This window comes from Mytilus edulis, chromosome 3, assembly GCF_963676685.1.
Source record: "Mytilus edulis chromosome 3, xbMytEdul2.2, whole genome shotgun sequence".
Classification (NCBI taxonomy): domain Eukaryota; kingdom Metazoa; phylum Mollusca; class Bivalvia; order Mytilida; family Mytilidae; genus Mytilus; species Mytilus edulis.
The window spans coordinates 26614809-26627610 of record NC_092346.1 but is presented as its reverse complement, the minus strand read 5'-3'; the positions used below and the strand labels follow the sequence as shown (position 1 = coordinate 26627610).

General features: G+C 33.4%; 1 protein-coding gene across 1 annotated transcript in view; it reads left to right on the top strand.

Annotated features, from left to right (window-relative positions):
• The window catches only part of LOC139516107 (dual serine/threonine and tyrosine protein kinase-like), a 162217-nt gene that overhangs the window by 114504 nt on the left and 34911 nt on the right, over positions 1–12802 (top strand). The window contains exons 15-17 of the mRNA XM_071305960.1: positions 6082–6288; positions 7343–7446; positions 9807–9948. Of these exons, the coding sequence (XP_071162061.1) occupies positions 6082–6288; positions 7343–7446; positions 9807–9948 (453 nt within the window). The remainder of the gene's footprint in view (positions 1–6081; positions 6289–7342; positions 7447–9806; positions 9949–12802) is intronic.

The following is a 12802-nucleotide window of genomic DNA, read 5'->3' as shown; positions in this document are numbered from 1 at the left end:
ATAGTGAAATTTTGTCTGTATTAAGACAATAGTTCAAAGATGAATACCATGGAATTTTGTCTTGTTAAAAAGGAGGTTATATTTTGTGTGAATTGAGACAATAATCTTACAGATGAATACTATCAAATTTTGTCCTGTTAAAGCGAGGTCATATTTTGGTTATATTTTGTGAGTAATGAGACAATATTTCATAGACATATTGTCATGGGGTAGGATACCTGCATTGCGACATACAATAGCCAATCAAATCATATAATAACAAACCAGGTATGCAACCATGTGCTCATCAACACGTGTTGAACATGAACAAACACAGACATGTGCTTCTGATACTATTAATAAATATATATCATACGGACCACAAAACGGTATCCAAAAAACTTCTCACTTTTTTATGTTAACTTTGTTGTTAATAAATATATGTTTATTTATCGATCCATAATGACATTACATATTCTGCATAAGACGAAGTATACGTTGCATGATTAAAATGGTCAATGATTCATACCATTTTCTAATCAATGAATTCATCTGGTTGTAAGGACCCGAGGATATTTGAATCAATGTAAGCGTTAATCATTTATTCTAAACATGTATTATTAGAATATAGCAAAGTGCTCTCGACCAATGAAATTGTAGAATTTGGTGTCTCTTAATTGTGAAGAATGAATGCAAATCATGTTCTTAGTAAGGGATTATTCTATTGTGCAGACCTACTTACAATTTAAAACGAAGAGTTTATATAAATGAGTTACAACTGCTGCCCTGGCGCACATTTACCAGATTGTAAGGATTTATAACAGTGATTGGATTTGACTAAAAGTTGCATTGTGAAACAAATAAAAAATCCAAATAAGTTGAAGTTTACTGCTGCTGTAAAATTTGTGCCCATAATGTTATAATAGTAAATAACTTTAATTAGTTTATCTAAATAATAAACAATAGAGAATAATTATTTCAAATATTCCGATAAAAAACCCAGAAATTTGATTTTTGTTTAAAACTTTTAAAGGCATTTTATTAGAACATTTCCCAGACATAGTAAAGAAACCTTTACTTTGTACTGCTGTGTCATGCACCTTACATCTTGTCTATAACACATTATTTTTAATACTTCCCAAATTAAAAGAAAGTCCCTATGTAAAGCAAAATATTGTCCTATGAAATATTGTACCAAAAGACAATATTGCATAACTGTGTATCATGAAATATTGTCCTCGTCTATGGAAAAATGTCCAGAGTAGGACAAATTTTCATAGTGAAATTTTGTCTGTATTAAGACAATAGTTCAAAGATGAATACCATGGAATTTTGTCTTGTTAAAAAGGAGGTTATATTTTGTGTGAATTGAGACAATAATCTTACAGATGAATACTATGAAATTTTGTCCTGTTAAAGCGAGGTCATATTTTGGTTATATTTTGTGAGTAATGAGACAATATTTCATAGACATATTGTCATGGGATTTTGTCTCATGAAGGGGAGGTTATTAACATATATTCATGTAAGATATTGATATTTTTTTTATTAATAATAACAAATGAAGACAAATTATTATCCCAGTCACATGTTCTCGTGTACTTCCATACCTATATTAAAAACAAATATTCGTCAATCAAGTATTTACAATTACTATCATGACTATTATACTTCGAAGTATTTACAAAATAAGTGATTGCCATGCAGTATATTACTTATATTTGTACAGTATAATGTAATACAATGAAACATACGTTAGACAATTCTTTGATCTATAATAAACCATTTGTAATGTATCTATGAAAATTTGAAAGTCACAATTATTAATAATATAAATCCCTTACTAGACAAAACCATTTCAGTTATAAATCTAAAAATGTGCATTCTGCATGCTTGTGTAGTATTTCTTTTTGTGTAATAATTCGATTAAAAAATATTTTCAAAGCCAGTATTTCATAGTGAGGTATTGCCATGAACAGAATTTCATAGTGAAATATTGTCCAGAAGGTGATGACAAAATTTCATAGACACGGACACTATTTCATTATGAAATACTGTCAGTTGACAATATTTTATATGAAATTTTGTCCGACAGACAATATCTAATGGGGGACAATATTTTATGTTACACCTACATCACTAAAAATAGCTCATAAATGAAATACTGCAGAATGAAGTCATGCATAAATTATAAATAAAATGGTTGCCTTGAGTTATCAATGAATCATACCATTTTCTAATCAATGAATTCATCTGGTTGTAAGGACCCGAGGATATTTGAATCAATGTAAGCGTTAATCATTTATTCTGAACATGTACATGTATTATTAGAATATAGCAAAGTGCTCTCGACCAACGAAATTGTAGAATTTGGTGTCTCTTAATTGTGAAGAATGAATGCAAATCATGTTCTTAGTAAGGGATTATCCTATTGTGCAGACCTACTTACAATTTAAAACGAAGAGATTTTATAAATGAGTTACAACTGCTGCCCTGGTGCACATTTACCAGATTGTAAGGATTTATGACAGTGATTGGATTTGACTAAAAGTTGCGTTGTGAAACAAATAAAAAATCAAATTAAGTTGAAGTTTACTGCTGCTGTAAAATTTGTGCCCATAATGTTATAATAATAAATAACTTTAATTAATTAATTGAGGTATTGCCATGAACAGAATTGCATAGTGAAATATTGTCCAGAAGGTGATGACAAAATTTCATAGACAAGGACACTATTTCATTATGAAATACTGTCAGTTAACAATATTTTATATGAAATTTTGTCCGACAGACAATATTTAATGGGGGATAATATTTTATGTTACACCTACATCACTAAAACTAGCTCATAAATGAAATACTGCAGAGTGAAGTCATGCATTAATTAAAAATATATAATTTACACCAACAATGAAACAAATTCTTGAAGAGATCATTTGCGCCTCAGCACTTTACAATATTCTAAGTTTGTAAGAGAATGATAATCCCTTACTTCATGATACATTTGTAAGTACTCGCTATCACTCGTTCTATATGTAAATTTAAGTTCTTGTATTCTGCAACGCAATCTACATATACTGGGTATTGCCGAAACACACCTGATTGGTCTAATTCTGTAAACGTGGATGGTTACTGCTGGTACGGCCATAGCCGACGGAATATACTTATTCGAGCTAAGAATGGATCGGGTGGGGTAAGACTTTTGGTCCGCAATGACTTTGATCAACAATTTCACATTAAAATCGTTGATGATAACACTGATGGTATAATGTGGGTACAGTTTAAAGATAAACGTTGTAATGCCAATATGTTTTACGTTTGCGTCGTCTACCTGCCACCAGAAAACTCAACTAGAGCAATCAATGTACACGAATTTATGGAAACATTAATGACACATTTATACACAATCCCACAAGGTAATTTGTTCTATCTGTGTGGTGATTTTAACAGGCGTTGTTCTGATTTCTCGGATTCAATCGAAGGAATAGAGTGCTTACCAGAGCGCGATAAAGTCGATTTTCAGACAAACGGGTATGGGAACAGTTTTTGTAATTTTTATCGTAACAAGAGCTACTACTATCATTCAAAGTTTTGGCGAGCCCGGTAGATATGACCTTCGTAAAATAGTACCTAACCATTCACTATTGACATGGAATATGTGCCTATATTTTCCAATTGAAGACCAAGTCAGTAAAAATAAAGACAAACATCAAACTGTTACCAAAATCAAATATGAAACTAAAAGTTTACCGGAAAATTGGCTTATTGTTCTCGACTCGAGATTAAGAATTGAACGATGGACAGTTAGTGCGTGAATTTTTCTTGCTACCTGATTGGCAGATATTACGAGACGTGAGTAATCAAAGTTTATTGATTAATTAGGACAATCCAAACCACGTAAATGTCCTTCAATCCCGTAGAGTATCGGAATTTTCCTCTCTATTTTAGCAATTGGATTTTACACAGGTAACCTTTATCTATAAATAGTGGAATCTTCTGGAGTAAACAAAAACGTTAAACGATACTACTTCATAGCGTGTGACCTCACGTGTGTGGTAAAATTTGTTGATTGATGCACGTGGCTATTCTAGTAAATGAATTAATCTACAAAGCTAGAGCACTTTCCATTTTCATCAGCTAAGAGTCGAATAGCCTTTTTGAAAGGCAAACGCTTGGTGATTCTATTGTAACAGAAATTAATCGTGTGATATTGCAGTTGAAACAATCTGAATCTTCACAACAAAATATCGATAAAATGTATGAAAATTTTGTATCGGTACTGAAAACAGAAATGTCCGAAAAGTTATCAAGTAAAGAAATTCGAATTAGTAATGCGTTTAACAACAAAGCTAAAAAAAAATTAAAAAAAACGTGGTGGAATTCCGAGCTTAATTTGTTGTGGAATGATGTTTGTAAAGCGGAAAAAAATTGGAATAAATGTCTTCTTAGTAACAAAAAAAGGGAACTGCGTCATATCTTTGTCCAAAACCGAAAACTATTTGATCGAGGTGTCCAAGGATCAAAACGTCAATATTGCCATTCAATGCAAGAGAAATTAATTAATTCACAAGGAAACCTGAAAGAATTTTGGCGGAAAATTGGCAGACTCGGAGTAGGGAGCGAGCGTCAAAATACTATTCCATTGGAGATTAAATTAAATGATGGATCAATATGTGATGATAAAGATATAGTTATAAATAAATGGAAATGTGATTTTGAAGAAATGTTAAATAAAATAGCGATACTAGTATAAGTAATGAAATAGAAAATTGTAATAGTGATATAATTTGTGATGAAATTATAGATGGTGAAATTACCAGTAGCGAAGTGTATAATGTAGTGAAAATATCAAAATGAGGCAAATCTCCTGGCGTTGATGATATTCCAGTTGGATTATATAAAAATCCTACGGCATTGAATGCGCTTATCCGTGTTTTCAATATATGTTATAGTTCCGGTAAAGTGCCAGCTATGTGGAATAAATGTATCATTACACCGATCCCAAAGTCATCCACGGCAGATCCCAGAGATCCGATGTCCTATAGAGGAATAAGTCTAGCACCAGTGGCGTATAAACTATACTGTGGCGTCTGACCGGAAAACTTACCGATCTTGAAGTGTTTCAATGACGAACAGAATGGTTTCAGAAAGAGTCGCAGTACCATAGACCATCTATCAACTTTAACAATCTATAATACTAAAATTACGAGGTCCATTTTGTCAGCCGTCATCACGTAAAAACGACGAATCAAAGAATTCAACTTTATATATAACTAATATAGTACAAAGGTGTAGATTAAAAATTACACCACTCCAGGCCCTTTTGTTTTCCACGTAATTAATATTGCCAATAATTAAGAAGTTCCGGGTCGAGTCCGATACCGATACCAATAGTATATTCACCTGTTACCGATTACCTTATCTGTACGTTCCGCATCTGACAGGCGCACCACCAAACGGTGTATTCAGGATTAATATGCTATATACACGGGTCATAATCACAGGTTTGACACTACTAAATTGTCAAATTGTTACCTATTGTAGTATTTTAATCAGTAAGACTTTCTAAGATAAGAATACGAATACTAAAAATCTGCGACTAAAAATAAAGCGTATAGGTGTACAGTTTTCAATTTGTTAGCGGGCATGACATAAAACAGCGAATCAAAGAATTCAACTTTATTTATAACTAATATAGGACAATGCTGTTGATTAAAAAAATACTCCATTCCAGGACCTTTTGTTTTCCAAATAATTAATATAACCAATAATTGATAAGTTCCAGTTTGACGGGTTCAAACAGAAAGATTTGAAAGCAGAGAAAACTGTGTATCTTATAATCGGCATGACTTAAAAAATATCAGATGACAATACTAATACTAAAATAATGCTTGCGCATAGTTATATACTTTAATTCAGTCACGGACCCGCGATATCACGGGTGTGCTCTAGTGTTTTATATAATGAAGAGGTTAGACTTAAATAGAATATTGTCTTGTCTTGTCTACTTAACCATAAAGAAAGGGGTTATCATTCTCTTACATATACTTAATCTCATTCCATGACTTAATTGAAACTTTTTGGATTTTTTTTTTATGGCAGTTATTAAAGATACAGGAGGAATTAGTGAGAATAAGGGACGAAGAAAAGAAAACAGTGTTCGACTCTAGACGAGCAGTATTCATCTGCAATAAATGGGATCTTATATATGAAGACAATCAAGAAGTATTTGCCACCATTACAAAAACTCTGAAGAATACATGGTCTGGATTCCAGAAGAATAAATTGTTAAAACTGAGTGCAAGAGAGGTACATAATAAAATACAGATTTGCTTATCTTTAATCAAATGTCAGATCTACAATATGCATTTGATATAACAAAATTGCAATGCGGCCTTTCATTTTATAGAATTAAACCGGACATAACAGCAGTTTATCCCTTACGTAATCATTATGAGGTTGATTTACATAATTATTTATTAATGATAAAAAAAATCAAATAAAATGTATGATTTAAGAACATGGGACACAAAGATTAAGATATTTGAAAAAAAATATGTAACGATTCGACATATTTGTTTCGCCGCGGTTGACAATGTTTTCTCGGGGTAACAATCTGCTCGATCACCCTCTCAGCTATGTGTTATTTATATATTGATCGCTTGATATCAACTCGGGTTATTTAATTTCAATATGATGACAAACGAGCCAGTGGCGATTTTATTATTATTATTAAATCAAGCGATATCCAATTATCACGAGTTGCTAAACCTATTTCTCTTATGATAAACTCTTTTGTTGTAAACAAGTTGTTCGGGTGGAAAGTGTGAGTATTTTGTATGCTTTAGAAGAGATCATAAATGACTGTTGCTATGGAGGAAATGTACATCGTCCTAATCCTTGAAAGTCATCAAGTCATAGTCTCTGTTTAACTAATGATACCTGTCATGGAACTTCTGGTAAATTTGTTGGTGAAATAATGTGTTTATAAGGTACACCCACAGAAAATTTGTAAATGTCTCTAGTCTAGCCCTTTGGCATTACCAAAGTAATCAATCTTCATCATATGCGCATTTCCTTACCCTAAGACGTATCCAAATAGTGTACGTGCACATACAGAGTAATTAATTGAGTAATATCAAAATGAACTCAAAATTATTGCGTTTGCTTATCTTAAATATAAGTAAACATTTATTTACTTCAGAAATATAGCATCTAGATTTCTGTTGATAATGTATCATTTTATCGTTGTCTTGCTGATGTATATCCAACGTTGTTTTTATACCCAATATATATAAGTTATCAAAATGAATTGATTCTGTTGATTTTCCTGTGTTATCAAAGTTTAAACATAAAATTGCAGGAAATGAAGAATGCTATGATATCAGACGATTTTAGAGATATCCTTTGCAGTATTGAAAGCATGTTGCCAGCATCAGTCGACGAAAAAATTCACCGGCATTTGCAGTATGTATATTTTCTCGTCTTCTTTCATAAAATGTAATGTATTGTACTTTAATTTGTTGAGATATTGCATTTTTATGTGGTTTTAATCATGTCGTATCTCACTTAAGATCAACTGCGTAAATGAATTTTGATCACTTTATCACAATTCATTTTATGTTTGCCTTTTAATTATGGTAAACCACTGACTAAACACTACTTTACATATAATTCCTTCCCTAAAAGAACTGCGAACATGGGACTTTTTATCAGCTTGCCGATATAATAATTGTTACTCCAGTAAATACGAAGTTTAAGTCATATTATGATAGTCTTTAGTAAGTAAGTACATTTTCTTTAGAGTCGGACATGATATATACAAATTAGCATAGTAAATCTGAGCTCAGTAGAGCTCTTAACAGATTGGAAATTTGATCGCCAACGACGTTCTAATTCACGGTCGACACTCGGCTAACCGAGGGATTGGTCGGTAAAACTATATTGAGTATGCGGCTATATCGGCGGTTGGTCTGTTAATCGGGTTGGTTATGCGTCTGTTAAGAGTAAAACGCACAATGTAATGTTAAACTCTGTTTTTTGTAATGTTTTAAAACTCTCTTGTTATAAGTAATAGGATAACTATATTTAGCATGTGCGTACCTTGCAAGGTCTTTATGTCCGTCAGATAGTTTTAACTTGACCTTGACCTCATTTCTTGGATCAGTGAACAAGGTTAAGTTTTGGTGGTCAAGTCCATATCTCGGATACTTTAAGCAATACATCTAGTATACTTGGTGTATGGAAGGACTAATGTGTACTTGTCCAACTGGCAGGTAACATCTGACCTTGACCTCATTTTCATTGTTCAGTTACAATTAAGTTTTTGTGTTTTGGTGCATGTTTTTTTTCTTATACTGTATGCAATAGGTCTACTATAGTTGGTGTATGGAATGATTGTAAGGTGTATATGTCTAGCTGGCAGGTGCCATCTGACCTTGACCTCGTTTTTAGTAAACAAGGTAAAGTTTTAGAGTTTAGTCTTTTTGTCTAATACGATATGCAATTGGTGAACTATATTAGGTGAATGGAAATATTTTATGATAACAGTCTCGCAGGTTTTATTTGACCCATGTTTACGGTTCATGCTCAGTGTTAAGTTTTTGTGTTTTGGTCCGTCTTTCTTAAACTATAAGCAATAGGTCAACTATATGTGTTGTATGGAAGACGTTTACGTTGTACATGTCTACCTGGCATGGTTCATCTGACCTTGACATCATCTTCATGGTTCATTGGTCAATGTTTATTTTTCCTGGTTAAGTCTGATTCTTAGGAACTATAAGCAATAGTAAACTATATTTAGTGTATTTCGGCCTACTAACTCAAAGGTTCGGGATGAAAATTTCAGAGACTGAATTTTCGGCTCTTCCTTGACACCATTTGCAAGTATGGTCTTGAAGAAACGATGATAGTCCGTCGGAAGGGGACGATAAATATACAATATTAGGTCAATGAAGGAAAAATAATAAACTTTTTTGTATGAGACTGAGAAACTGGGGAAGAGCGAGGTTCTACCGAGCCCTTCCCCCGTTTTGCGCCGAGTCTTTGCAAGTCGACTGAAATGACAAACCAATATTTTAAAGTAAAAATTGATGCAAGCTATACTTTATTGTAGTTTTAACATGGGTAGGCATTATATTCGTGATTATTTTTGCCCGAGCGATAGTGAAGGCTCAAATGACACGAATATGAAACTTACCCATGTTAAAACTACAATGAAGAATAGCTTGCATCAATTATTTCGATTCTGATTAGGACAATTAAGGTAATTTCTATGTCCGATGTGTATAAGTGCAGAAGGTTTGTGTATGTTCTTCCATGAAACTTTCTTTTTTGTTTGTAAACAAGCAAACGACTGGCATTGTGATTTTTCAGAGGGAGGAGTTTGGATAGCCAGCATGAACGGGTGTTGTTTCTAGGTCAAATATGTCAATTTCCAATTGCAACACATTACAGTCATAATAAATGAATTAGTAACAACATGTGCATCATTTAAAAGAGTTTGGAAGTTTTTTAAGTTAATGAAATATATCAAATGCATGCCAATTTGATAAAATTCATTATTCTGCAGTAGTCAGTATACGCATGTGCAAAGAAATTTTATTGGATTTAGATCATGGGTTTATTCACAAAGCGAAAGAAGCACGTCGTATTAGAATTTTATGTAATTTGTTGACGGCAGACGGGTAAACATTTAAGATAATGGTATAAAATTCTGTTGGGCTAGATGTCTGACAATTGAAACAATTAGACGATACTACAGAATGAAATGTTATTTATATTCAGGAATGAATTAGTGATCACATTAGTCCAATTTTCTTTTGTAGATGGCAACAACATTTCTTTGACAGAGTGCTCATAAAACTGTCTACACGTATCCGAAACACTTATAGGTCAAAAGAAGAAAAACAGGATTTGGTACAGATTATAGCAAAGCGTGTGGATAAAATTAAAAGAGCTCAGTCAGTGGTAGGTATAATGCATCGTTTCTATCGTAACTAGATCAGTGACAAAAAAATAAATGTGAAGAGTTGCGTGTCGAAAAGAAATCAGAAAAAAAGACGACGTGTTGCGTTCTCTCATTTCCCACACATGAAATAGGAATGTTATCTAAACCATAACTTACCTCCTGTTATATTTTTACCATCTTGATTTCTTCTTATTAGAGCGACAGCTATTATGAAAAGAGTTGCGTTTTTTCATTTGTATGCCTAACAAAACCCTAATATAGAAAGTATATGGACAGAAAAATTTGACAATAATTAAAAATCATCGAATGCCGAATGTCCTGTTTTATTGTTCGAATAACTATAGTTACTGTTCTTCCAACTGAAACTTTGAGTTATGAAGAGGGCCTTAAGAAAAATTAATTAATTATGTACTAACTAATGTTATCCTATTTGAAGAAACTATTTAAAATGATATTATTATATGACACAACATCTTTTCATTTATGATTTTTAGTGCTCTTCAAATTTTATATTGATTTACCCTTTCAAATTTCCTAGCGACATTGATTGTTCTGATGTGGACGAAATGCGAACAACATGTGAAAATAATTCGATTGATTGATTGTTGTTGCTTAACGTCCAGTGGCAAATAGTTCATGCATATTCAGGACGAGAACAAGATCACAATAAATACAATAGGTAGGTCTCGTCATAATAGAGGCCATTTGGGATGATGGTCGGGGAAATTTGGACTGCCAATGGAAAATGAGGGTATATTGGATAGGGACCATATTTCTATTCCCCAGTCACCCTTGAAATTAGAAAAAAAATAGATTACTATAAAGACTGCCTTGTGCCTTTTGTCATATCATGCTTCACATGCTTTGAAACTTTAACATCCTTGGCTTTCAGTTTTCCAGCTTTTTTTATTTTAGCTTTGAGCGTCATTCAGAAAAGAGCTTCAGACGCATTAATTTTTGAAAAGTTCCTTTGTCCCTAGTGTCGTTTTTTCCCCATCTTAAACACTGTACCAACTCTGAATTTAATCTACACACAATATATTTTAAACAATAACCGATTACGAACACCGTCTTATAATAACGCATATAAAAGGGATAAAGTCAATGAAAAATTGAATGCTTTACAATTACATTTAAATCAATGTGCATCAAACAGCTTATAAAAATAAGACAATGAATGCTAATTAGACCAAATGACATATAAACTATAAACTATAAGATCCCGTAATACAAGAGCTATCAGATATATATATATATATTTCAACATTGTATCACAATTTGTTTTCAAACTACTAGTATTAGTATTAGCTTATTCAACTAACTTTGCCTTACTTTTCTTTGTATGACGCATGTTCCGGAATTTCTTACAAACATAATCCTCCATCCGAAACCCAACATTAGTTACAATATAAAAATACAAACGAGTATTTGTTTTTAAAACACCACCAATACAACCCTAATGTCATTTAAATAACGTTCTAATTGCTAAAATCCCAGTAAAGCCCATGTCACACTACACCACGATCGCACCACGCTCACTGCAATCTAAAAGAAATTCAGATCGTGGTGGACTCGCAATACGAGCGGCATCAAAATGTAAATTTTAGATTCATGACATCATGCTCATTGTCATATAAAATTTATAAAAGCTCTCCAGCTTTTGTTTGTCTATATGTAATTTGGACATCTTGTCATTTATCGCCAACGGCTCAATCTTTTTTGACACATCTGTGTCATCCCTTTTATCGCTCACTAAGGCATCGTCATTTGAACTTGATGGACCAGCAATTAGTTGTGATTGAGCTTAGATTGGTCGGTCCGACATATATCTTCTGGATCAAGATTCGTAACTATCAAATCTTCCTCTGCCACTACGTCTACCCTTACACTTTTGGTAGTATGACTGCATTGTTTCCGACAAACTCTACGTATCAATGAGAAATAGAAGGAATGATTCGGAACACGATATTGACGTTAAACCCCAGTCCCACTACACCACGATCGCACCACGCTCACTGCGATCTAAAATAAATTCAGATTGTGGTGAGGTTGCGGTATGAGCGGAATGAAAATGTTAATTTTTATTGTTTTCACGATGCTACTATGTTCTCATTACGCTTCTACAACGATCCTGCTACGTTCTCACTACGACCATACCACGATTTATCCTATTGCAACAAGATCTTACCACGCTTCTATTGCGATCATAGCACGCTCTTGCCACGATTGTACAACGTTCATACCGCGATCATACTACGCTCTCAGCAATAACGTCGAGTTCCATATATGAATACTGTTCCATTCCTTCTATTTCTTATTAATACGTACCTAGATTTCTCGAAAAGAAACAGTCATGTCACCAAAATCTAACAGAACTCGTGGGCGTGGTGGTAGGGGTTGGGATAGAGGCAGAGGGAGCTCTGATAGCCATGCAGTAACGAATCCTGAACTAGAAGAAACAGGCACCTGTCTCAGAAAAAAAAATCCTATGAACCTTGATACAACAGGTATATAGGAATTTTTTTCTGAGACAAGTGTCTGTGTCCAGTAGAGATGTCGGACTGACAAATACAAACGCTTTCACAATTTATTGCTGATACATCCAGATCAAATGACGATGTTTAAGAAAACAATAGTAGGGATGATACAGATTTGTCAAACATGGTTGAGCCGTTGGAGAAAAAGGACAAGAGGTCCAAATTACATACAGACAAACAAAACCTGGAGAGCTTTTATATATTTCATGTGACAACGAAGATGAACATGGTGGTCGTTGTATGGACGTAGTCCGGTCGTAAGAAGAGCGTGATGAGGACAGCATGGACGTCCTAGAATCGTACTTTGGTCTTGAAC